A 27835-nucleotide genomic window follows, 5' to 3' on the forward strand; every position below is an offset into this window, starting at 1 on the left:
TTAAATTCACTAAGTACCCAGGGGTAATGAAACTGCGACACGCTCACGCAAAGTATAATTGACGGGGAGGCACCAAAGGGAGACACCAAAGGGAACAATTGTGTCAATTTATTTACAGTTTGCAAACCAATGAAAAGGTATAGTGTATGGATACACACGTGCCAATACACAGCCAGCCACAATTAAATGTAGAGCAAGATGTAACTGTGAAGGAATTGACTTTCAATTTAGAACCCCACTGCAAATACAAGTGGCCACAAATCTGCACATGTATCTGTGTTAAACTTGTGCGGTCTGCTTACTGAGCATAATTTAATGTAGTTTTCATAACGAAGCACATCAAGTATATTTGTATGAATCACTGTTTTAAATATTGAGGTCATAAGTCTATAGGACTGCTACCAAACATGCAATCTAAGTTATTTCCGGTAGTTCATACAGTTCAATGCATCTTATTTCGAATAACATCAACACTTTTGAAGCTTTCCCATGAGTTTTAAAATACTAATTTGGTATTTATGTATACCAAACATAAGAAGCTTGCCAAAGTATTTATGTGAGTTGATGTAATTTTCCAAAGTTGTATGAGGCATGGTGGTAGATTGCGATACCATGAACATGTGATCATTAACGAAATCACCATGATAAAGTGCAAATTAGAAGACTACAATACCAGAAATGCGAACAGATTGTGAGACGTTACAATCATTATTTGAACTGTAGGCCAATTTCTAATCGAGTTTCTGTCATTGAAGATTCTAAACCGACTGTCCAACAACTTACACTCCTGGATATTGGACAGTCTTAAAATGCACACAATGATCTCACTAATAAAGTTGTACACAATGAATACATTAAATGATGAACCAATCGAAGAGTACAGAGATGAGTGGCATCAACTCAAAAGGCATTTTGCAGATGACACAACCTCAAAAGCTGTTGCTAGCTTTTACATCCCACAACACATCAACACATTTGCACATTACTTTAACATTCTGAGCTCAGCTTTAAAGAAAACAGTAAACATTGCCTACCAGTGCATGAGTTAGAACGTCTGGAAAGGTTTTATGCAAATGTAAATGTTCGAGGTATGTCGGTGAAGCTACCCGCATTGAGATTGAAAGGATGTAGCATTGTGCGGTTGTGCAAAAAGAAAATCCATGTAAAAAAACACAGATGACTCTCTCGTCCAATTTAACAATTAAACAAAATGAGACGTGGTGTGCACGCGCTACATTTTGACAAAGTGTCAAACGTAACAGGAAAGGGCCATTAAAAGTGTTGGTATAGCGGAACATTTGCCAGCAGTCTCTGAACGTTCGTTTTTGCGACAGCTATCTCGATTTGTACTCACCGGTGCAAATTAATGTTCGGGATGAATGTCATTTTTTTTAGGTCACAATTTAGGTGGCATGTGGGGCATATTTTAGTACGATCTGATGGCTGGAGGGATGGCTGCACAATGTTCTTCATCCAATGTGTTGTCAATCACTGGTCTGTAATCCAATGTCACCTAAAGAGTACAAGAAATCCATCTCGATTAACACAAACGCACTATATTATACAAACTTACACTTGGCAGTCAACAATGGTTTTATATGCATAAACCACATCCACTTAACCACTCTCAAAACACTCAATTAAAATCGCTGCAAGGATTTTTAACTGGGCGTCTGAATGGCAACATGACACGCACACATACTTACGTACGCACAATATCAAGCCCAATATGTAGATAGATAAAAGTACAGCAGTGATACGTCACTTGGCAGATTGCACAACCATACAAATGTGACGAGTGAAACGTCTGATATTGAAATGTCTTGATTCTGCAGTTGAATAAGGAATGCATTTTGGACAGCAGGCTAGGACTTCAATGTAAAGTTATCCTGGCAATATAAGAATAGGTTTTACCCTTTCTGGCAATAAAACAGGTGTTAAGATTTTGATTTAAAGCTTTCGTGACTGCAGTAATTCATATTCTTAGTTCTTTCGGTAAAGTCACGTTGAAGGGAAACAATAAAATAATAAAATATATATGAAACAATAAAAATTCTCACGACGTTTCGACCATAACACAAACGGTCGTCATCAGGTGTGTCGGATTGCATAAATTTATTTATTTTTAAACGGTGTGTTTATTTACTTATAAAAAACGTTAGCGCCACGCGCAGCGATTTGGCAGTTTATTTAGAAGGACTAGTCCATCTATGTTCTGAAAAGAGGAGGGGGGAGGTGACATTTTTTTAATGTATGCTGTCTGAAAGCCACTGTAAGCGTGAACAATCAATTAACACCTGAAATGGTTTATCAAATCTTTCCAATGATTGCTAAGCCAGAATCCATCTTCTCGGTTGAAATTGTCTCTGTGCTTGTATATGTGGATAGCCTCATGAACGAATCTCTCATGGTAGCCAGATGGCTTACAAAGAACCTCTGTCTTGTAAAAGTCAATGTCATGTGAGCCTACTGAATTATAACAATGATCTACCACGGCCGAGGTGTTGGTCCTACCGTGTTTAAGGTCTGCTTTGTGTTCACGAATGCGGTCCAAGACATGGCGTTTGGTTTCTCCAATGTAACTACTACCACAGAGGCAACTCAGTTTGTAGACACCAGGGTATTGTATGTCCGGGATCACATCTTTTACAGACGGAACCAGATCACGGATTTTATGTAATGTGTTGAAACGGACCTGGATCTTGTGTTTATTCAAGATTTTGGAGATTTTTTTTGTGATCCCCGCAATGTAGGGTAAAGTGATGGTTTTGAAAGGCTCCTCAAGAGGGTCCTTCTTCATGGTTTGAGTGATAGCTTTGCGGATTGTATAGTCGGAGTAACCATTAGCCTTAAGAGCTTGGTGTACGTGCTAATGGTTACTCCGACTATACAATCCGCAAAGCTATCACTCAAACCATGAAGAAGGACCCTCTTGAGGAGCCTTTCAAAACCATCACTTTACCCTACAGTGCGGGGATCACAAAAAAGATCTCCAAAATCTCGAATAAACACAAGATCCAGGTCCGTTTCAACACATTACATAAAATCCGTGATCTGGTTCCGTCTGTAAAAGATGTGATTCCGGACATACAATACCCTGGTGTCTACAAACTAAGTTGCCTCTGTGGTAGTAATTACATTGGAGAAACCAAACGCCATGTCTCGGACCGCATTCGTGAACACAAAGCAGACCTTAAACACGGTAGGACCAACACCTCGGCCGTGGCAGATCATTGTTATAATTCAGTAGGCTCACATGACATTGACTTTTACAAGACAGAGGTTCTTTGTAAGCCATCTGGCTACCATGAGAGATTCGTTCATGAGGCTATCCACATATACAAGCACAGAGACAATTTCAACCGAGAAGATGGATTCTGGCTTAGCAATCATTGGAAAGATTTGATAAACCATTTCAGGTCTTAATTGATTGTTCATGCTTACAGTGGCTTTCAGACAACATACATTAAAAAAATTTCGTCTCCCCCCTCCTCTTTTCAGAACATAGATGGACTAGTCCTTCTAAATAAACTGCCAAATCGCTGCGTGCGGCGCTAACGTTTTTATAAATAAATAAATACACCGTTTAAAAACAAATAAATTTATGCAAACCGACACACCTGATGACGACCGTTTGTGTTATGGTCGAAACGTCGTGAGAATTTTTATTGTTTTATATATATTTTATTATTTTATTGTTTCCCTTCAACGTGACTTTACCGAAAGAACTAAGAATAGGTGTTAAAATGTTAAAACATCAAACTGAAACCCTTTGCATGGAATCATGTCTGCATTAACCACATATATTCGTGGTGAACATGCAAACAAAAACATGCTCTGGTAGTATATGCATTGCCTGGTGTGGACCAATCAGTTTCAAAGACAAAGCATATACTAACAGAGCATGTTTATGTTCGCCACAAGTATATATGGTTAATGCAGACATGATTCCTTGCAAAAGGTTTCAGTTTGATGTTTTAACATCTTCATACCTCTTATTTCCAGAAGGGGTAAAACCTATTCTTATATTTTGATAACGGCAAGGGAGGTCCCCATGATATCCTGGCAATGTTATGCAATTATAAAAAAAAACTGTCAATGCAGCAGCCTCTCACCTTGCCCGTCTCAGGTTCTGCCCAGGAGAGCGTGTGCTTGCGCCAGTGTTCCTCAATTGGTTTTTTCACCTGACCTTCCAACGGCTTCGAGAAGTCGTACTCATCCATCCGCACCTGTGGTGCAGACATCGGCAGGTTAATTGGCACTCCTTCGGCCAGCTGTGTGAGAGCACGCGGAAAAACACGTTCTAAATTTTTTTTAAATGGGTCTTCAGCTACATCAGTCATCTGTGACAGGGGGCGATGGCATCCAATACGTTTTGAGGGAGTGTTGTTTCAAGCCATATGAATTTCAGAATTTAAATTTACTTGCCAACCGCAGCTCGTATATCATTGTGAACATTTTGATAAGACTAGCAGCTATTTTTAGAAATAGTGATCTCCAACGCAGCTGCTGCATGATCACTCTCTCATCATTAAATTGTCCTAATTCTGTCCTGTTGGGATGCCATTATTTAACCTCTTCAGTGTCCAGATAAGCTCCAGAACCCTACCCATCACAGTAATCCTGTATAATACTCTAAAATTAATTTTGAAAAGGGATTTGGATGAGATTAAGTTCTGAAATTATTTTTTTGTGTGCAGCTGTGCTCAAGATATCGTTTTCCTGTTACATAAAATGTTTTAATACGTAATCCTTCGTGAATGGACTTGGCACGTTTATCTTTTAGCTGCAGCTCTTTTACGCTTCAGCATCACGTTCACTCTGGTGGACTGCTATGAGACATGTGACTTCTATGAAATTATATTAAACATTTTGAACATACCTAGGGGTTGCTTTCAGAACTAAAATCACATTAAACCAAACACACTGCTGAATTGTTATTAATCGGCTGCCCGCTGACCTAGATGATTTGGCAATAATCCTGGTTTTGCCTTCTTTTTGGCAATAGTGGAGAGCAACTTGCATTGCACCGATATGTCATTTTTTCTGCGTTGAATTTGTTGAAAACAAAGACGCCTCTGGCAAACTGGAGTTTGTCCGCCGGAATCAAGTCAATTGTGTTCCTTTATTCACCCTTTTGGCTCCTCCGTGTCCACTTCCCAGACTCCTATTTTGACAACAGGCGCTCATAATTCATGCACGAGAGGGTTAAATGAAGAGGTGAGAGTGCGTCCGTCTCTGCAGGCGGGGGCGTCTCACGTTGTAATCCTCGCGGGCGTGTGCCCCGCGGCTCTCCTTGCGCGCTGCCGCGCCGTGGATGGTCTGCATGGCACACAGCAGCAGGTTCTGCAGCTCCAGGGTCTCCACCAGATCCGTGTTCCACACGATGCCTATCGGGGCCATCGCAAAGCCGCACTCGGTAAGCACGTCCCCCCCGTGTTGTGGTTTCATTTACTAACTTGACGGTGTATTCAAAGGGCAGTTAACTCTCAACACCTGCACGCTGCCTGGCTAACTCACATGCCCTCTGCTGGAGCTTTGAGAATTTATGGGCGAATTGAAGAAATGTGGTCTCTTACTTGCAGAAACACAAGTACCTACTCTCTCATAATAAAGGTTTTTGGGTTAAATCGCGTTATTTATAAATGTGTCGTAACCCTCCACCACCCGACACGGCCAATCAGCAAAAAAAAGTGTCACGTTGACAAAAGACAAATAATTAACTACTTTAGCCCACCGGTGTGTTGAAGAGTGAATCCACAACATTTACAGTTTGAGTATGACGTTTCGCTGGTAAATACATCCAGCATCATCGGGCAATTCGCCAGAATGGTAAAGCCCTCGCTTGCTCCCGGTTTTATATAGAGCAGCAGGGTGACGTCATCATTTAAATCATATCAGGTGCAGTGATTAGAGGCGGAGGGGGGGTATTGTAATTATATAATCGATTAGTAATCAGTCATTGGTTATGATTAGTAATGAGTTGTAGATTAGTAATTAGTTGTAATGTGTGTTAGTGATTATATGCTATGTTAGTAATTCGTTAATTAGTATGTGTTTCCCCTATAAGGAATTGTAATGTGCATTCATATTCTTAGCTCCCTCGGCAAAGCCACGCCGAAGGGAAACAACAAACATATATTCTATTATTTTATTGCTTCCCCCCAACGCGACTCCACCGAAAGAGCCAAGAACATGAATCACTGCAGTCACGAAAGCTTTAAATCAAAATGTAATGTGTATCATTTAATAATACGCTTCCAGGCCGCACTAAGCCTGTAGCTGTCAGAGCGATTAAAGTTATTCTTATTCCTCTCAATTTCAATGGATTCTCTAATTAGTCTTTGCCAGTAATAATTAGTTTTACACAACACTGCAACATTGTCAAAATCAATTGAGTGTCCTTGTTGACAAGCATGTTCTGCCACTGCCGACAGTTGTGTTTGAGATTATTTAATATTTCTCTGATGTTCTTTTAGTCTTACGCTGTTACGTCCCGTCTGTCCAATATAGCATCTGCCACATAAACAATTAATCCGATATACACCTTCTGTTGATAATTTAGGTAATGCGTCTTTAGTGCAAGATACCAGTTTTCAAATTTTGTGTACTGTACCAAATCTTACTGTAATGTTTTGCTTTTGCAAAACACGGGCTAATTTGTCAGTTACTCCTGAGATACATGGAATTTTTATTGTTTTAACAATCTGGTCGCTTTCAGCAGTATTGCTTTGCGATCGTGATTTGGCATTCAGTGCTCTGTTAATTTGAGCATTATTGTAGCCATTCTGTCGTAGTGCGTCTTTATAATCACTAACACACATTACAACTAATTACTAATCTACAACTCATTACTAATCATAACCAATGACTGATTACTAATCGATTATATAATTACAATACCCCCCCCCCCCTCCGCCTCTAATCACTGCCCCTGATATGAATTAAATGATGACGTCACCCTGCTGCTCTATATAAAACCGGGAGCAAGCGAGGGCTTTACCATTCTGGTGAATTGCCCGATGATGCTGGATGTATTTACCAGCGAAACGTCGTACTCAAACTGTAAATGTTGTGGATTCACTCTTCAACACACCGGTGGGCTAAGTAGTGAATTATTTGTCTTTTGTCAACATGACACTTTTTTTCTGCTGATTGGCCGTGTCGGGTGGTGGAGGGTTACGACACATTTATAAATAACGCGATCTAACCCAAAAACCTTTATGAATAATATTGGTCGCGAAAGCCTACGTGTTAAACTGACCTACTCTCTCAATTATTATTTTTCAAATGAAGCAGATTTAAAAGCACCGCACAGCTTGGGATGAGGGGAAGCAGATGTAGAGGCCGTAAATTGTTTCCGACTGTCCCAGAGAGAGACGTGTCAAAGAGGCAGGATGGATCTTGTTTGTCTTGCTCAACTTTCAGTGTTCCCCAGTCACCAACAGAGTTTACATGAGGACAAGTTACACCATCAGCAGCTACATGACCAGCCAACAACAATGGTGCCACTTTTATGAAGGTATTTCCATATGGTCTGAGTGGCTGAAGTTATTTTCTATATTTTTTTCACGGTTTTACCAGATTTAGCCGTCAGGATCACTCACACACAACTGATAAATGTAATCGACTTGCACATACAAGAAAGATAAGCACTGCATAAGACGTCAACGCCATCTGCTGATGTGTGAATAGACAAACCCAAACCTCGTCACACCACGGGGTTGAAAGGCCAAAACATGTGCAAGAAAATTCCTGTTCTCATCTATCATCACATCTTTAAGACTACCACCAACGGCTTGACACTTACAAGCATTCATGTTAACTGTTACCAGCGACTGGGCTTCCCAATGGACAGGGCAAGGCTTTCTCTTCATTTTGCCAATGTGTACAAGTGTAACAATAGCCAAACTTGAAGACTCAAAATAACATCATGGCCCATTGCATCGAGAGATTTCTGACTTGCAACACAAACCGTACACACACACCTGTTTAAATGCTGCCTTATATAAACAATGATCATGTGACATGTGTTACAATTTGTTCATCCCAGCGTCTACTCAAGGTTTCCCGCCTCCCCAGAGTCCGTTATTGTTCGTGTGTGCAATGAAACCAACTTCTGATTACTGCGATATGAACAGCAGGAGTGCAGCTTTTTAACAAATTCACCCAAATACACGAAAGTAACCAAAATAGGACTAGGCAAGTTATCAAAAGGGTGCCGAACTCTAAGAGGACAACTATTTACACGCAACTTCACTGAATTGGAAAAAATTAAAAAAAATCATGCTGTCAATAGGGGGAGTTAACTCACGATGAACTGTAGCAATGTTCCAACACAGCTTTGTTTCACGCAACTTGAGCCGTGCAAAAGTTAACTTGTGCATTGCTTTCCATTACAGGCTTGGCTACGAGCCACAATGGGTGCACACATGAGCTCATACACAAACGCGCAAAGACGCGGGGACTCGAGTGACGCGTGGCTGACCTCTATCGAAGGTCTTGAGGTCGTGCACGTGCTGGTAGAGGCTGCTCAGCTGCCTACAGCCCTCCTCCAGGACAGGGCCCGTGCGGAACACGGCTGCGTGGGTTTGCATTGTCTGCGGGTACATCGAGTAGACAGGGTGAGGGTTTGCACGACACACTCAAGCAACAACCCCCCTGCCTCGGTGATTAAATTTCTAGATAGTCACGGACGTTTAGCAATATGGCAGGCACAGCCTGATTTTTTTACATGTTTTTGCTTTAACGTTTTTGGAAGGAGTCAGGTACTTACATGAAAGATAAAATAATTAATCATCAGCCATGATCAATATGCATCTCGCATGGTCCTGCGATATAACAATTTAGAAAAATCATACTAATACAAGACAGCCTCTGCTAGTTACATTTATTGATGAAAATTAATCTCTTTTAACATTTTACTTGACAAATCACAACCTGCACCGCACCACTTTCATATACCTTTGCTCACGTTAATTCATGTATCCACACATTAAAGATAATTTTGGTTCAGTCAAGTGGACGTCCATACCTTCTGCATGTTGATGCGCAGCTCGGAGGTGCGTACGGACCCGTCGGCGTAACGCAGTTTGTCCAGGTTAGCCACGGACGACTCTCCGGCGCTCTGGCTGATAGGGGCCAGCGCTTCACCTGCGCCAGAAACCACCACACACACACAGGTGTTTCTTCGTGAGAACGATCTTTACGACACAAGGCAACGATTGGCCCGGTACACCTCACAATTAGTTTCTTCATCTCTGAACGTACAATGAATTGTAGAGCCAAGGGCATTTTGTGATTTTTAGAATGGCTCAGCAATTGTGGCAACACTCAAAAGGTCCAAAACAATTAGCAAATGACAGTTTTCCTGCATACACTATATTTTACAATGTTTTCAACTCATGAATCGTCCTTCGGGCTAATGTTCAGACTGAAAATATGCAATTTAAGTCTGCAAAACCAGAAATCTTTAACCTTATAAAAGAACTCAAATAAACTTTGAAGGTGTAGGTCACTACTCAAGTCCAATTCCATCTCTGGATTGTAAAAAAGTACCTACTTCTAAATGTAGCATCTACATTAAACTGTTATTGAATATTAAGTTTCTAACATTTATTCACCAATTTAAATACATTTATAAGCCCATCTTACATGTATTGCATATGTGCCAAACTATTATTTTTAATGCTTATATAAATTTTGACATGCTGTATATTAGTTGTATTAATGAATTGTGCAGTTAGGAAATCGTTATTCCGATTCCAGAATCCTGTAGCCACAACAGACACTATATGCACAATGCTAAAAAAATCTAATGGATCAACGAATCTAATCTAATAAAACAGCAATCTCAAATCCCAGCGACTCACTGAAGAGCCCAGAGAGTGATTCCTATCAAGACATTCGAGCTTGTTACTAACTCCCCGCTTGCTCACACTCATTCCACACAAAGTGTTTGCCACAAATGAACCACGATACCTTTCCCATCTCGTCAAGGAACATAAACCATCAGGTGAACTCCAGTCATCGTCGCAGCGGCTTCTGGCTAGTCATCGAACAACGACACTCACCGCATTGCGCGCGTTCAAATGCGCTTCTGCGGCCGTCTGGAACGCTCTTCCTTTTGATATTAGGAAGCCACTGGAGCTATACACTTTTAAATAATATCGATTGAGAACTCATTTTTTAAGAACTGCTTGTTGTGTTTAGTTTGTTGTCCTTCCCCCGCACCTCCAATGAGCACGGTTGGCTACGTACGGTGAGAACGATGTTCAACATAGTACATACGTCTTCAGTGTCCTACGGCTTACCGGGCTTGGCGAGCTCGGCAATGGTGAGCGCGCAGGCGCGGCCGAAGATGACGAGATCCAGCAGGGAGTTGGCGCCCAGGCGGTTGGCGCCATGCACGGAGGCACTGGCGGCCTCGCCGCATGCGTAGAGGCCCTGCACCACGCTGTCCTGGCCGTCCTTGCGCGTGAGCACCTACGTGAGCGCGGCCACCGAACGCCTCTTGTCAATCATTGTCTTTCGCTGGCTCTAAAGCAGGCATGCCGTGACACTTGCAAGTGCGAGCTTGTTAAGGTTGTGTTTCTTCTTTGCGAGTGATCTGCATGGTGGTAGATATATAATGGAGCTCAGTGACACAGTTGTGTGAATGTGTGGTTTCTCAATCAGAACGTTGGGTGAGGGTCGAATGTTATAAATACGAAATAAGCATCCACTTATGGTCATCAAAGCAGAATTTACTTTCTCGGTGACACTGTGATTAATCACTTTCATACAAAACAAATGAACAAAACATAACATAAATGATAAAAACAAACTGGACATAGCATCTAAATGTGGTTACATTTCAAGATGTTGAAGAGAAACAAGGCGAACAAATCTTTTGCAGGGGCAGCCATTCATAGGCTGAGGTAAAAACAAAAGACTTGAGAGCCTGTGCTTGAACAGTGACAGGGAGTCGACAGCACAGATGACTGGGGGAAGGAGTTCCAGGCAATGGGGGGAGAGGTGAGCAGCAGAGGGGAACAAGCAATCCCACACTGAGTGAAGGTTGACTGGGGGCGTCGACAGAAAGCCTGGGTTGTCATGTGTACGTACACTTAAATCGCACGGCCTGTTTTATTCATTAAGCATAACAACGGTACCTGGCCCTTGTAATTGGTGGGGATGCCACCCATGTTGTAGTGCACGGTGGGCAGCACGGGGATGGGGTCTTTAGTGACGTCCACGCCAGCGAAGATCATGGCCGTCTCCGAGATGCCGGGCAGCCGCATGGCCAGCTGCTGCGGGGGCAGGTGGTGCAGCTGCAGGTGCACGTGGTCCTTCTCTGGGCCACAGCCCCTGTTGCACCATCGGGGGAAAAAGGGGTTAAAGGTTAAGAGGACAGAAGCAGGCAGAAGCTGGACAAAGAAGAGGGAAAGAGAGAATGCTTTCAGAAATTTCAGGGTTTTCAGGTTGACGGTAGAATGCACGTTGACTTTTGGCACAATCTTTTGACTTGATAATAAAGAGCAATTTTAGTAACATTTGGTTTAACCAATTACAATAAATTGCTTAAAACTATTGTAATTTTAACACAAACAACGCTCGAAGACGAAATACAATCATACAATTTTAGGCCCATTTTTAAAATGAACCTAACGATTTGGAGGTACGACTTTTTTTTGGTAATTTCAACTCTAATTGTGCACGTCACTTCTCGAGCGACGCAACACAACGTCCACGATGCTAGTCATCGCAGGGGGGGGAGGGGAGGGGGAGGCTGCATGCGGTGAGCGATGGGGGTCATACCTCCCTTCGCGGATCTCGATGGTCATGGAGCGCGAGACAACATCACGGGAGGCCAGGTCCTTGGCGTTGGGGGCGTAGCGCTCCATGAATCGCTCGCCATCGCTGTTGATCAGGATTCCACCCTCGCCGCGGCAGCCCTCTGTGATGAGGCAGCCCGCGCCGTAGATTCCTGCGTTTTAAAAGACAAGGGGGTGGTGAAACATCGGACATGCATTCATGTAAGATGTTAGATATTAAGGTGGCACGGTTTCTCAGAGGTCAGATCGCCAAACTGGCACTGCTGAAGATCCTGTGTTTGAATCCAATGGCCGCCTGTGATTCAACCTGGGTTCTCAAGAGTAGTGAGTTGATGCTCTCAGCCTGGTTACAAATCACTGCACATAAACACATCACATACAATTTGGTTCAGCACTTAATTTTAGATAAATTCCAGCTGATATATTTAAAAAATCTAAGTCTTATGTGATAAACATGACTAGCAAACGGGCTGGGTGAGTACTGCCTCCTAATGTGTGTGCCAGAGGTCACAAAAAAGGGCTCTCAGATGTAGTTCTGTTAAATATATATGCTTCTCCAGTTGTTCCCGAACATGGAGTGATGTCCTGCTCTGCAAGAGACCAGAATTTAATCTTTATATCATAACATGACACAGATGGCACAATTGAGAACAAATTTGATTAAATACATGAGAGATACGAGTATGTTAACCTAGTATGGAGGTTGCTTCTGTCAATCAGTTGGAAACCAATAACTTGACGAGTGATTTAAATTTCGATTTAAAGCTTTCGTGACTGCAAGGATTCATCTTCTTTGGTTCTTTCGGTAAAGTCACGTAGAATGACCTGAAATCCGTTTTAGCTAAAGGGCTAAACTTTGCTGTCACACCGAGACACATGCCAGTTAATGATATCATTGCCCATGTTGACGTTGCACTCAAGGGCTTGAGTCACATTGCTGCAGACGTAGCAAGATCTCAAATCGCTGCAACCCTCAAAAACGCTAAGATGCCACCTAGCAACACCAGCAAAGATGAACGCTTTGAATTATCTCAATTAAAAAAGAGAGATAATATTGTCGTCCTCTCAGCCGACAAGGGCAATGCACTGTCATCATGGACAAAACAGAATATAACAACAAAATTCAAGAACTACTCAACGATGGCAGCTATACAAAAATAAAAAGAGATCCCACCAACAGCCTGGTTACCAAAACGAACAAAATAATCTCTGATTCAACAGCATCAATTGATCAGACCAAACAGCTCTCGCTGAAACCCTCTGCTGCCAGACCACCAAGATTATATGGCCTCCCAAAGATACACAAAGAAGATACACCCCTTCGTCCCATCGTCTCTACTATCAACTCCCCCACCTATAAACTGGCACGTTTTCTGGCTGATATACTGCGACCTTTCACTGGAAAAACCACCTCTGCGGTACTAAATTCTACTCACCTGGTATCGACAATCAAAGGCATTTCTCTGTCCCCAGACGACCTGCTTGTCAGTTTTGATGTGGTGTCCTTATTCACCAAAGTTCCGATACTTGACACCATCGCAATAATTGAAGACTTGATTCATCAAGGACTGCATAGTGATGTACCCCCTCTGGTGAGACATTGCTTAACCAACACATACTTCACCTGGAATGGAACTTTCTACAGACTGAGGGCACCCCAATGGGCTCCCCCTTGTCTCCGGTTATAGCCAACATTTTCATGGAGAAGTTTGAGACTGACGCCATCCAGACTGCCACTCTACGCCCAACCTTATGGAAGAGGTACGTGGATAACACTTTTGTCGTCTGGCCACATGGCCAGCCTGCTCTAGACCAATTTCTCGACCACATCAATTCCATGCACCCATCCATCAGATTTACCATGGAGGTCGAAAAAGATGGCAAGCTACCCTTTTTGGATGTCTTAATTAAAAGGAGACCTGATGGCTCAATTAGCCACTCTGTCTACAGAAAAGCTACCCATACAGATGCTTACTTGAAACCGGATTCCCACCACCATCCATCCCAGAAGAACTCCCTCATCAAGACTCTATACCATAAAGCCCAATGCATTTCCGACCAGGAACACATTGTCAGTGAACTCAAACACGTACACCAGGCTCGCAGGGCTAATGGTTACTCCAACTACACAATCCGCAAAGCCATCGCTCCAGTCATGAAGAAGGATCCTCTTGAGGAGCCACTCAAAACCATCACCTTACCCTACATTGCAGGGGTTACTAGAAAGATCTCCAAAATCCTGAATAAACACAAGATCCAGGTCCGATTCAACACAGTACATAAAATCCGTGATCTGGTTCCATCTGTAAAAGATGCTGTTCCAGACATACAGTACCCGGGCGTTTACAAACTAAAGTGCCTCTGTGGTAGCAACTACATTGGGGAAATCAAACGACATATCTCGGACCGCATCCGCGAACATAAAGCAGACTTGAAACACGGCAGGACGAACTCTTCTGCCGTGGCAGATCACTGTTATAATTCAGTGGGTTCACATGACATTGACTTCTCCAAGACGGAGGTTCTTTGCAAGCCAACCGGCTACCATGAGAGATTCGTTCATGAAGCCATCCACATATACAAACACAGAGAAAATTTCAACCGAGAGGATGGATTCTGGCTTAGTAACCGTTGGAAAGATGTTTTAAACCATTTCGGTTCTTAATTAATTGTATTTTGCGGTGACCGTCAGACCGCAGCTCTTTCGCTGGCATTGTGACTGTTTCTCCCTGCCCCCTCCTCCTTTCCGAGTATGGATTGACTCGTCCGCCTGAATGTCGCTGTCCTTGGTGCTGGTTGTTGAGGAGATGGGAAAAACCGCCATTTTTCTCTCCGTGGTGCTCATCTCTCCCTCACACCAACATCATGCTAATCCCCCAGTTACATGCTAATTTATATGTAAACTCCCCTCCCCCCTCCCCCGGTCCGAGCTCGTCATTCTCCGTGGTGCTAATCCCTCACACCAACATCATGTTGATCCCCCAGTTACATGCTAATTTATATGTAAACTCCCCTCCCCCCTCCTCCAGTCCTACCTCGTTCGCTCTCCGTGGTGCTAATCCCTCACACCAACATCATGCTAATCTCCCAGTTACATGCTCCTTTGTCAAGGCTCTCTGTTCCTCCCACACAGCTTAAAAGACGCTGTCCATGCTTGACAGGGTTCACTCAAGCGCTGTCTTCTGGACAGTGCTGTTTCTTCACCTGAGGACGGCTACTTGTGTTGTGGTCGAAACGTCGTGAGAATTTTATTTTATTATTTTATTCTCATTCTACGTGACTTTACCGAAAGAACCAAAGAAGAGTTATTTAAAATGAATTCCCAAGTGAGTTTAAGTGAAACTGAGCTGTGTGTAACGAGTGAAAGAATAACAGCTCTCTGGCAATACAAATAATTTTCCCAACAGGACAGCTGAAATCCTTCCAAATATTTAGAGCTTCATGCCAAATGGTGGCTGTGGTGCATGACCGCCCCCTAGTGGCCAAAGCTCAGACTATGCGCTCAAACATTGAAACCGCACAACTTCATGTCAACAGTAGCTCGTGTCCATGTTAAGAAAGCCGATCAAATTTCAGACACTTTTTTGAAAAATTCTAAGCATTAAAGTGATATTTTTGGTTGAATTAGCTCTCCGATGTGATTTCTGGTTGTACCGCGTGTCCAAAATTTCACTCAAGATGCGAGGAGCTCCTTCAGAAACACTTCAGAAGCTGTACAGCAAAAGCACAAGAACTTAAGCAGTCTTCCCACACGCAAGGGTCCAAAGTGTAACGTTGTATTTCTCCTTCCTACAGACAACTTTCCAGGTTTCCTTCAACACTGGCAGCCGCAGGAGTGCACCAACCTGTGGGATGGAACTGCACGAACTCGAGGTCCTGGTTCGGCAGCCCTGCTCGTGTGACCAGGGCCATGCCGTCCCCCGTGCTGGTGTGTGCAGATGTGCAGCTGAAGAAGGCTCGACCGTAGCCACTGTAGGTGCGAAGAAAAAAAAGTCAACGTGTGCCGCACAATGCAGAAAGTGATTGTCGATCATGCACAGGGGTTGGCAAACAAAATAACAAGGGCGATTTTTTGTTCTAATTCGGTAAAAAAAACTCCATATTTCATACAGAACTCCTCTTATCTGTGGTGATGTGGGGAACCAACGTCACGGACCCTATTATCTGCAGGGCTATCTGCAGTTTTACTCCACTTGTCTATCAGATAACATTGCAGATAAGGTGAATTTTCCACACGACTCCTCTTATTAGCCAAGAATATTGCAAATAGGAAGCCGTCACAAAAAACAGATAGAAAAACCATAGAGAATTTCAGATAATAGGAAGATTAAGGCTGTGGATAACCGGAGTTCTCGCATACCCTAGAACTCCGGCAGATAATAGAGGATGAACGTATAATAGTGTTGTGGGTAAAAGGTGTTTCTCCTGTAATTGTATTCATTATTGAATGTGAAATTCACAACATAACCATATTTGCACAACCTCTGAAGCATAATTAATCGATATCCTTGCTTTAAATCAGTCGTGATTAAATATATTGCATGAGGTTCCAAACCACTGGGAGTAACAGCTATTTTAATTAATTATTTAATGGTATAGAAGACTTAATACTAGCAGCACAACAGATTTTAAAGGCAAAATTTACAGCAGAATCGAATTGTTTTTCAAAACAGCTGTTAACGACAAATCGCGAGCGATTTTATACGACCGTTCTTGCGCGAGCTTCTGAGGTGCGAATGTTTACACTGCACAGATTGGCTTTACAGCAGCAGGGTTTTACCCGGTGGCCAGCACTGTGTGGTTCGCTCGGATTCGGTGGATAGAGCCGTCCTCCAGGCACAGGGCGATCACTCCCCGGCACTCGCCGTTCTCCATCAGCAGGTCCAGCACAAAGTACTCCACGAAGTAGCTGGTGTCATATCGCAGGGACTGTCACCATGACACAATGACAACCATGGCATCGTTATATTTACATGTTGCTGCAAACATTGTTTTTGTAATTTTCAATGTTTTACAACTTGTGTTCAAAGCGTGAATGCATACCCTAGAACTCTATTCGTATATCTGTGACAGGGGTCAGGATAACTCCCATGAAGATGATTCAGTATAAACAACATTTACGAATCAGGTTGTTGCTATTAAGGTTGCCCAAAATCAGCCCTAAATGGATAAGCCTTTTCAGCCAAAGTGATGGCGTCATCATGCCATACAGCATGAAGTAATCAGTTTGTGTGGCTCTGAAGGTCATGTTATTATCGCTAATTTGAATACTTTCGTAGACATGCATATCGGTGTGATTTTTCTTAATATTCAGCCAAAACCGATCCGTTGAGTTTATTTTTACTTTTCTCTCACCGACAAAGTGTTTCCTTGCATATATTATATGACTGGTAAGCCAGCTTTGTGTCACGCTACTCTCATAACACAACAACAAGTAACCCGAACCACGGGCAGGGGTCGATTTTCATACGCAGGATGAATATAGCACAAAATGGAACCTGCCTTGTGCCCAAAAATAGACAGCACCTACATCACCCTTGTGATAACCACATCATGGCTCTGCATGATCGCTACTCCCAACAGTAACTTGCAAGTTGGTAGGAACAGTATTAAGTTACAGCCTGATATAATATATAACTCTTTCCCTGGAGATGTGAAACAGTATTGTCTTAATTCAGTCGACAGCAGAGTCACGTTCGAACAAAAGAGAAAGGTTTTACTTTAAATGTATATTTCTGTATTTACTGGGGTCTGTACGACTACATAGAGTGCACTGGGGTCTGTACGACTACATAGAGTGCACTAAAAAGCAGTTTATGCCTGCAACAACGTGCAGTTTTTGTTATTGTCACCCTGACAGAACAGAGTTTCCTGACAAGGTCGCCTCATTTTTTATATTTCAGGGCAGTCATATATCCCAAAGCGATTGGCCAATATGGCCATGACATTGGCACATAACCGCATATTTGTGTCCAGCGCATGAGTGCAAAGGAACAAAGTGTTTATAATCCCACCCAGCAAACATTGTGTCCACTTCACAGCCTGAGTAGCTCTCATGGATATAAAACTGGAAAGCCTTCAGAGACGTTACAGGAATGACCGAGAACAAATGCCCTATGTGTGTAATGCTATTTAGGTTTTTTTACAGGAGGACCAAAACAATACAGTAAAAAAACTAATTAACACGTGTCTTCTTCTAATCCATTAAGCCGTGTCCTGTATATTACACATACATATACATGCAAGCTATGCAATACTGTAAATCAACCTTGGAGTGCACTTCTCCTAAAGTCATCAAGCGTTCCATGCTATGTCCTTGAACTCTGATAAGGGTGACGCTGTGGTCAGCTGGTTGGCATGGCGCACTTGCGCTACGAATCCATCGACCGGAGTTTGATTTGTAGCCGTGGTTAACGTCACTGGTGTGTGCACTACGGACTGGCCCTCTCCACTCTGGCTTCATCAACCCGCATTAACCAGCATTGGTAAAGTATGGTCAAACAACCCCCATGAATGTATGTAGAGTGGCCGTCATTCAGACGTCAAATGATAATGGACTTTACATTACTTTAGAATATCTCTGCACCTAACGCCTGGGCCAGGACAGACCTACAGGCAGAGAGGGGGTCGTGAGTGGGCTCACCCGTCCATACAGGGTGTGCAGGAGGGAATGGCCGGTGCGGTCAGCCACACAGCAGCACCGATGGGCCTGGCCTCCCTTTCCAAACTTCAGGCTCTGCCCTCCGAAGGCACGCTGGTAGATTCTGCCGTCGTCCGTGCGGCTGAACGGCATTCCATAGTTCTCCAGCTGCGGGTCAAAGGAGTACATTTCATTTATAGACGTGTGCAGTACAGCATTATCGGGATAACAAAAGGCACTCAAAAACAGACATGTAGAAATTCATTTGTTCAAGTTAGTAAAGCCACTGTTACAAGTGGGGGTCACAGTTCAATTCGAGAACATATATATGTTTTGCATTTTGACATGTCATTTGTATTATAGTTACATATTAAATCTTGACTTAAAGCTTTCGTGACTGCAGGAATTCATATTCTTTGGGTCTTTCGGTAAAGTCACGTAGATAGGTTCAAAGAATATAACAAAAAAACTACGACGTTTCGATCGCAACACAAGCGGTCGTCATCATCCTTTTCCTCTCACCTGAAGACGGTCAATTGCGTTGCCATCAAAACGTCGTGAGCTATTATTTTGTCTACCTACGTGAGTTTACCGAAAGAACCAAAGAGTATGGATTCCTGCAGTGACGAAAGCTTCAAATCAAGATTGTTATTGTTGTAGGCCTGCTAAATAATCTATTTTTGTTGGTCTGTTTTATACAGAAACACATTTAGAAATTAAGGGTTGGAAAAATTATATCAGCAGAACACAAGCGAAAAAATTTTTTATGTCAATATTCATAAACTATGGCACTTAATACAAAATCGTCTGAAAATAACCCATGAATTCGGTGAGAAGAAAATAAATCACACTAACTATAAATTAAATACTTGTGACATAAATTTCATTTCATTTCAGAGCACAGAGCTGGCATGACTGAGGTTCTGGGTTCACATACGGTTTTGAAACATAATTAAGGAGAAAAATGGCACTCCCAACTGAAATGTAATTGTTGAGAGACATTAAAGTCCTATTAAACTGTCAGCACTTGGATTTTTTTGTTTTACCTCAGAAAAGACAAAGACCCCATGTATAACCTTAAGAGACTGTTGGGGCAAGTGCTGTTAGCGAGCATCTATGAAGGCCGGCACGGCACATGAGGGTGGGTGGCCAGCACCACGCCCGGCCGAGTGGCGATGCTTACACACCGCACCAGGTACTCATTTGAGGCTGAGTCGACCTAGGAGAGGCCGAGGACCAGTTCAGATAATCGTTACCGGTATTGGCTGTGAGCGGGTATCGAACTCGGGTCGCCGGGTTCGTAGCGCAGCGCGCTAGCCGCTAGACTGCACACACGGACGTACAACTGCTCCACACCTCAATGACAGCCTTGGGTGCCTGCTCCGTCATGTAAGCAATGGCGTCCTGGTCTCCCAGCCAGTCGGAGCCCTTCACCGTGTCGTAGAAATGCCAGCGCCAATCGTCCTCTTCCATGTTGCCCAGCGCAGCGTTTATGCCGCCCTGCAGACACACGTGCACACGAGCACCAGGGCACACGTGCACACGTGCACACGTGCACACGAGCACACGAGCACACGTGCACACGAGCACACGAGCACACGAGCACACGAGCACACGAGCACACGTGCACACGAGCACACGAGCACACGTGCACACGAGCACACGAGCACACGAGCACACGAGCACACGAGCCGCGCCGATCAGCCCGAACCGCGGCGCCAAGGTCCACGATTTTAGACTTTTTTATTGCCATATTATCAGAGGTCCGTTTCAAACAAGTTGATAAAGGTGTATGCACAGTTCGTACACAAATCGCTATATTAGACGCACTTCACACTGTACAAATTATCTACACTGCTTGTAATCCAAATAGAATTGTTCAACAATATCAACGTTTTCAAACGTGAAAGAGTGCACAAGGTACTATTTTCACATCCCTCCTCCTTTCCTTTACAGAAACAGTTAACCGAAATGTCGATTTTCCATCACTCACACACAAAGGTTTATGCTGTGGTAAGTGTTGCTCCATAACTGCACAATAAATGATCACTCAGTACTTGTTTTTCTTTTCAATTAAATCCTTATACTTAAAAAAAGATGAACTGAAACAAGGGAATCGACAAAAATGTTTCCTTCCGATCAACAAGAAGATGCTTGACTCCTCCCTCTACAGAAGACTGCTGCACTCCTGTGGATGCACATGAGCACTATTTACACCAAATTGAAGATTACAGCCGCAACGACAAGACTGGGTCCACGAAATACTGGACTAATTCAGGGATAGAGTGAGCGAGTCTCAGTATATCATTACTATATTCTTAACAAAAATAATTATTCCCATGAAACCAACAATAAAAAAGCAATTCTGGAAAGCACAATCCAATGCTATAGTACTGTACAGTACTAAACTGGGCCTTGTAGAAGAGCAGGCCAAAACACCCTGTAAAGGGGCTCTAGAGTTCGCTCTAGTGGAGACCTTTCTGCTAGTAGTAGCATGAAAAGTCATTGCAGGGCTGCGTCCTTATCTTTTACCTTCTACTAAACTGAGACTGCCTGGTATGTGACGCATCTGCAGTTTCAGTTTTTTTTTCAGTTTTCATTTGTTAGGTATAGCCCTGTGAGCCATGAGGCTCTTGAATCGGGTGCAACCGCAACAAACAAAAAACAAAAACATGAACAAAAAAACATCTTAAAGTGACAACGCGCAACAGAAACATCCAGGAAAAAACAGTAAAATCTTCCAGAAAAAAGCACCGTATATCAACGCTGTGTGCAAAAATCCCAAAGGGATGCAAGTCTAACAAGAACAACCATGAGACAATTTAGATTAAGTTATCAGGCTAACTCCGAACTTCAACAAACTTGGCTTAACCATACGTTTTCGAAATCACCAAAATTAAGCTATAAAAAGTGTGGAGACACGGCCTATGCATCACTTGCTTTGCGCACTGTTAAAACGTTCAGCTTTGGGAGCACGATATTCTAGATTTTCGATATTTAGGGGCTCCCAAAAGAAACCCACGGTGTACAGGAGAGGGTCTGTCCGCCCAAGTTATTTCAAGGACACACAGTAGTAGCGTTGCGCTGGTATCGGACAGTAACGCACCTGTGCGGCGACGGTATGGGAACGCGTGGGGAACAGCTTGCTGATGCACGCCGTGTTGAAGCCGGCCTCCGAGAGGCCAAAGGCGGCACGCAGCCCCGCGCCACCGGCACCGACCACCACCGCGTCGAACTCGTGGTCGACCACGGGGTACTCGCGAGAGATCTGTTGCACGGGCAAAGATGCGAACAGACACTCCTCGTTAACCATCGTAGATTAAAAACTAATTTCTTTAGAACTGCCTTTGTGTTTAGTTTGGCTTTCCCCCGCACTTAGCATGGTTGACTACGTACGGTGTGAAAGAAGTTCAACATACATACCCTCCCACTATCACACACCCCAGTGCATTTATAAGATATACACTTAAAAAAGGGCCAGATTTTGATGAAGTTATGCACCATTAATCCCCAACAATATGGGGATAAATAACATTTAAAGGGGATAAAAAAACATTTAAAGGACATAAACCTAATTAATTTCATTGACTTTGAAAGATTCAGAATTTAAACACAGGAATAATGCATTGTTCTTAATAGCCAAATCTACATATGATAGTCAGAAAGATCAAATAAAGCAGGCTCGGGCAAGACACGTCACTACATGATGGCGGTGGTTGACACTAACGATGTAGCGATGAAACTAGCTCGTCCGCACAAGCTAGATGGAATGTTACATCGCAGGAATGTGAGAGATGGTGATAGCTTGGGTAGGCCTTCATCCAGCAGTTGATTGATCATGGGTGGTGATGATTACAGTGTTTTAGGGATATAAAAATCCTTACACAATTTACATATATGTACACCCAACTTCCTGGCACCACAGGTACTTATTTAAGGCACCCTACACAAGTGGGTCTCAACCCACTTGTGTGGTGCCTAAGAAACTACCACAGGGACAGACTGGAATGCCAAAGGGTTAATTGGCATAGAACCGTGACAGTTTAGGTTTCAATACCTCACCATATTAATCGCCATACACACAATGTCAAGGCTACCAAGAATATTGCTTACCGCATCAGAGGCTTTGGCCGTGGCATCTCTCTTGCCGTAGACAGTAAAGTTGAAGTTTCTGGTGCTGGTGACACTTACTGACCGTCCCACTGCTGGATTCTACAATGGAAAAAAAGCGTTGTATTTCTTGCAGGATGTAACCATGAAACCTCAGGTATTCTTCTCATTTATCATCTACTCAAGTTAGGCTTAGTTAGGGTTAGAGTTTTGTAATGACCAAGGTTATGACAATACGCATTTATATTCACTACAAATAAGGTAGACAGTCAACGAGAATATCAATATGTAAACGGCAAAATCAAGATTTTACCTGGATAACAAAAAATACCAATGTTACAGCTGTGAAGTAAATATAAACAATGTTAGCAATCTAAACCATACTTTTTTTCTACAAAACAGGTGTCTTAAAATGTGTTACAATAACAGTTGTTGGCATATTTGTATTAAATAGAGTAAGGTGTTAAAAAAAAAAATTTGGCTTGAACACACACATGAATTAGTATATCAGGATGCTTAAAACAATGTTTGAACAGTAAAGTGCACACAAATGAACAGCCAATTGAACACTTAATGAAGCACAGCTGTGAAGAGAATGATGACAATTACAAACATCCCTGCTTGCTTTGCGATGGGCTCATGATCCATCATGCTACCCAGCCGTGCCAGTAAACATGGGCCAAAGGTTCACTGAGGACCATCCACATTCGTCTTTTGCATGAGAGAAAACAGGTTGAGTGCAGTCATCTGGACTAAAACTGGATACAAAAATAATTAACTGCCCCTTTGAGGTGTGTTATATATGGCTAAATGTTTCATCTAGTTTTTGATTTATGGTTTAATCTTACCACCTATAATCAAACCAATCACAGAAAAATACATAATTATTGCCGTTTGTATTCTGTCCCATTATAGTGTATGCCCTCTCGTGCAAAACAAGTTATGGCTCTCACATTCCCAAAGACAATATACTTATAAATAATGCATACAGCACATTATTCAAGAGAACATTATTAAAATGAAACTATATATTCTTTGCGCATTCTAAGCTACATCCAAAAATAGAACTACCAACTACAAGTGGTATACGTTAATGGAACGTGCCTGAAATACTGATATCCAAAGACCTCACTCACAGCTTTGGAGGTGAATGGTGCTTAAGGACAAACTGAAATGCCTTCCTCAATGTGTTTGCATAACTTTCTACAGTGCACGCGAGCACTACGGACGTCTACGTGCTCGAGGCGACCACGGGAATGGATACGGTCATCATCGCAGGCTTAAATAATCAACTTTTGGTTGTTATTTTTTTCTCTTACTTCAAAGTTTGCGGTAGTCCAAACGCCCATTAGAAAATATTTTTTTGTTTGTTATGCAGCATCCAAATTTACGACGATAAAAGCATGTAATAACGTTGCGAAAGTCTAAATTTGTTAACTATTATACAAATCCGTGTTTGTTGTGCCAGATACGTTTTTGTTGTTGATAATTTAAATATACAAACGACTCTTCTACTTGTGCCTGTGATTCCATTTCGTGTTTCACCACTCCCGGCAAAACAAAATTCCGAATCTGTCAGGTTCATGCCCTGCCTATTCTAGAAGTCATCCCGGTGCCAAGCTCTCAGAGGTGCGCAATGTAATTAAGTTATACTGGTAGGAACGAAGTTGTAAACTGAGTGTACCAGCCTGCAATAGATTAATGTGTCCGTCCGTCCCCTTTCAATACTTTAACTAAGTGAAATCTCGTGCTGTTGGGTGTAAAATCAGCAATAGACAGCGCAGAGACTTGTCCTACCAGCCCACCCTGCAGGGACCTGTTCAGCGTGGCACGCATGCATATCGCTCACATGATGCTCAAAGCAATTCCGCGTCTCATTAAATCGAGCAGCCACCTATGACGCAGCTCTCCAGAAGTTTTCTGCCCACCTTACAGAGCGCAGATTGATGAAATTACCATATTCTCAGGATTATAATACGCACTTATCCCCCTGAAATTTGAAAGCAAATTTGGGTGTGCTTCGTGTAACCGGGAGAACACTCCACCTGTTTATCATCATCATCATCTTATTTAATGCCACTGTTACCCACGGGAACACACGGGAACACATTACACTGCTTATCCATGGCAGCACATGGCCACCCAGAGAAGACCGCCACAAGTTTCCTTTCAGAATTATCTCCTCGACCACATTTCTCCCGGTTTTCAAGCAGCCGGTTTCACAACCTCCTGCACGGCCGACTGCTCTGTCTGGAATACCGTCATATCCCGAATAGAATGCAACGTTTTTTTGAAGGTGTTTGATTAATGCTGGATTGTCCCTCAAGACAAATCATTGTTCTCATAGATGGAGATCAATGTTAATGATGCGTTAGGGCCTTTGGCTCAAAGCCATTTTGGTGATCAGAACGTATTCGAGGCTCGGAGTCCAAGGGTAAAAGCAGCACTGCAAATACTTTTGAGTTGAATCGCAGACAACATTGAGGGTATGCCAAGCAGATACATTTTGTGTTTGACCATCCCTAAGTTGGTTTATAATTGATCAAAGGAACACTGGGGTCACAGGCGTGCGGTTACACGCTGCAATGTACTGTACACACGCATCACATAACATGGTACAGTACGGAATTATCACATTTTTAAGCTAGACAAATTTCCTTTTTGACGCGACAAAGCTGCAATTTTTTTAATGATAAACCCCAACAAATGATTGTTTTCGTTACATTTTGCAAACCTTAACACGCACGTGTTTTGTGTGTTAAAAACAATGTCATTTAGACTTCAGAACAACGATACAATGATATATGTACCCTATTGTGTATATTTAATTACATTAAATTAAATGACGTGGCGAACGCGGGAGTCGAACCCGCGTCGCGCGAGTTACCGCCAGGCAGCCCAGCCTCAACCTCCCCTGCAGCACGCACACAGGCGAACACCACCACTGCCAGCGGCGGCGTTACATTTCATTACGTTTCCAACACCTTGGACAGAAATTACATTGAACACGGGGACCAGGCCGAAACGGCTGCGCGCCGGCGCGGACAGAGCAAAGAGGTTACGTCAGGTCGCGCGTCCCCTCAGCCCGGCCGCCTCGACCTTGAGGACGGGACATCGACGCGATACCGCAAGCGCGTCGCTCTCGGGTTAAAGGCAACAATTAATAAAACAAAAGGGGGTGCTAACGTTACAGGTTTGTGTTTCTGTACCACCGCCACCGCTTCCTCGTCTGACACCTCACCGCGAGTTTCCTGAGCGTGGAGCGCGCTGCACCGAAGCCACGCACGGCCGCCATCTTCGCGCCTCCCGGCAGGCAGCGCGGACCCCTCTTTATAACCTCGGGTCGTACCAACTCAGCGGTGTAACGTAGGGGTCAGACACACCCCCGTCAATCGCTTTTACGTCTCATTCCTAAAGAGCCCGTTGAATTAACTGGAGATTTTTGAGAAAGCGTGGTGTTGTAAAGATATCCACTCATAGAAATAACAGTAAAAATTGAAATATAAATAATGATACATTCATTCGATTTTGTTTGTGTAACAGGGGTAATACTGTTGTGTAAGTGGGGTAATACAGTTGTGTAAGTCTTGCAAAATTCCCCCTCCGTTGGAGTGTGACTGTGGACGAGGCCGGGTCTTGTGATAGGTGATGAGCTGCTCTGTGCAACACGTGTAACCGATTCAACTTCCACTCGGCTAAAATATTCAGACACACCCACACACTCAGCACACCCCTCCGTAATAAAGCAACCCGCGTTCCCCGCTGACCTTTCCACGGCGCTTGTGCCAGGCTAGGTACATCTTGAGGCCACGTGAAGTGTTGAAGTGTCGAAGGCTCGCTGGCAGGTCAAGGATCAGACCCAGGTGCTATGGGTTGACTGAGATGGCTGGCAGTAACGTTTTGACCTGCCCCTACTGGACATCTGTGAAAAAGAGCTTGATCGCTCATTAGATTCCTCCAGAAAAAATATTCTCATTATATATGGAATGTATGGGGTTATATATGGGATGTGTTACACTGTGTTGGGTCTGCCTAATTATGACCAAATCAGCAAGGTTGAGCCTGGGTGATGCTTGCTGCAGGCTACGTTATGGGGTCTCCCCACACACGTGGGGACTGTGGGAGCTGTTTGACCATACTTCACCAGGCGGGTTGGTGAAGATGGTGGGGGGGGGGGCAAGCAGTACAGCAACTGATTTTTCTTTGGGTGTCATCTGCTCCCTCTTCACGCAATAGCCTCGCACAAACCGGTAACACCTATTATGCACCGTGAATCCAAGCTCTATCCAGACTCAACATTGCTTAAGCTTCCGAGATCGGATCTAAGACTGTGATGTATTTTATCTTGCCGGTGTCCTGCCTCCAAACGCAGGCTCTCCAGTCGGCTCCACATGCGGCGCGAGTCCTGTACCAGGCACTGTACGGGCAGGCCTCACACATTTCATTTGAACGTCAAACGTGAATTTAAAAACAAACAGCCGTCACAAGTCACCTTCACACAGCGGCTTCACCCAACCACATGAGGGTGTCGTTACCCGTGATGCAACGGATCGCTTGGCAGAAGGTCACGAGTAAGCTGACACTGCCCCGACCACCTTCATACACACATAGGAACTTAAGACAGTGACTTAGGCAGAAATTATTTGCCACGCGAAGTAGTTGTTACTAAGGCCCAATGATTTTTTAAACCCACGGTGTTTCCGGCTTGCTCTATTTTCCTGTTTTGACGGGGTTCCCTTCATTTATACACTCGAATATTCGCGTGAGGTAACGTCAGGACAGACTGCTGAGTCCCTGCATTTACTGTACTGTAGTTCCTTGTACTAATGTAGCTTCAGACACTTAGGAACACCACGGCTAACCTGAGAGATTCAAACTTGATTTGGCGCTTTCGTGACTGCAGGAATTATTCTAGATTTGAAGCTTTCGTGACTGCAAGGATCCATACTCTTTGGTTCTATTCGGTAAAGTCACGTAGGTAAAAAATAAAACAACAAAAATCACGACGCTTCGGCCACAACACAAGCGGCCTTCATCAGGTGAAGGGACCAGACTGTCTCGAAGACTGCGCTGGAGTGAAACAGAGCCAAGCTCAGACCACGGCCTTTAAGCTGTGTGAGAGGGATTAAGGTGAAGGAACAAAACTGTCGGGATGACCAGCCATAAGCTGGTCCCTCGGCTGTTTCAATGCTAAATTCTCCTGTTTGATGTGTAAACTCCTTTGTCGGGGTGCCTCACTTCTCTCACCCAGCGTTCATTGGAGCTCTGT

At 43.4% G+C, this 27835-nt stretch overlaps 1 protein-coding gene across 1 annotated transcript; it reads right to left on the reverse strand.

Annotated features, from left to right (window-relative positions):
* Positions 1–93: 93 nt before the first annotated feature.
* SDHA (succinate dehydrogenase complex flavoprotein subunit A) lies at positions 94–25915 on the reverse strand. The gene is made up of 15 exons (XM_032965754.2): positions 25808–25915; positions 22570–22668; positions 21563–21724; positions 19813–19956; positions 18460–18624; positions 16597–16745; positions 15662–15786; positions 11800–11968; positions 11154–11349; positions 10314–10485; positions 9035–9153; positions 8489–8600; positions 5260–5390; positions 4116–4229; positions 94–1513 (listed from the first exon to the last, which is right to left on the reverse strand). The coding sequence occupies exons 1-15, from the start codon at positions 25859–25861 to the stop codon at positions 1427–1429; spliced, it is 1998 nt and encodes a 665-aa protein (XP_032821645.1). The 5' UTR covers positions 25862–25915; the 3' UTR covers positions 94–1426.
* Between the last annotated feature and the right edge of the window lie 1920 nt (positions 25916–27835).

This window comes from Petromyzon marinus, chromosome 34 (assembly GCF_048934315.1).
Source record: "Petromyzon marinus isolate PM22_M1 ecotype Great Lakes invasive population chromosome 34, UKy_Petmar_22M1.pri1.0, whole genome shotgun sequence".
NCBI lineage: Eukaryota > Metazoa > Chordata > Hyperoartia > Petromyzontiformes > Petromyzontidae > Petromyzon > Petromyzon marinus.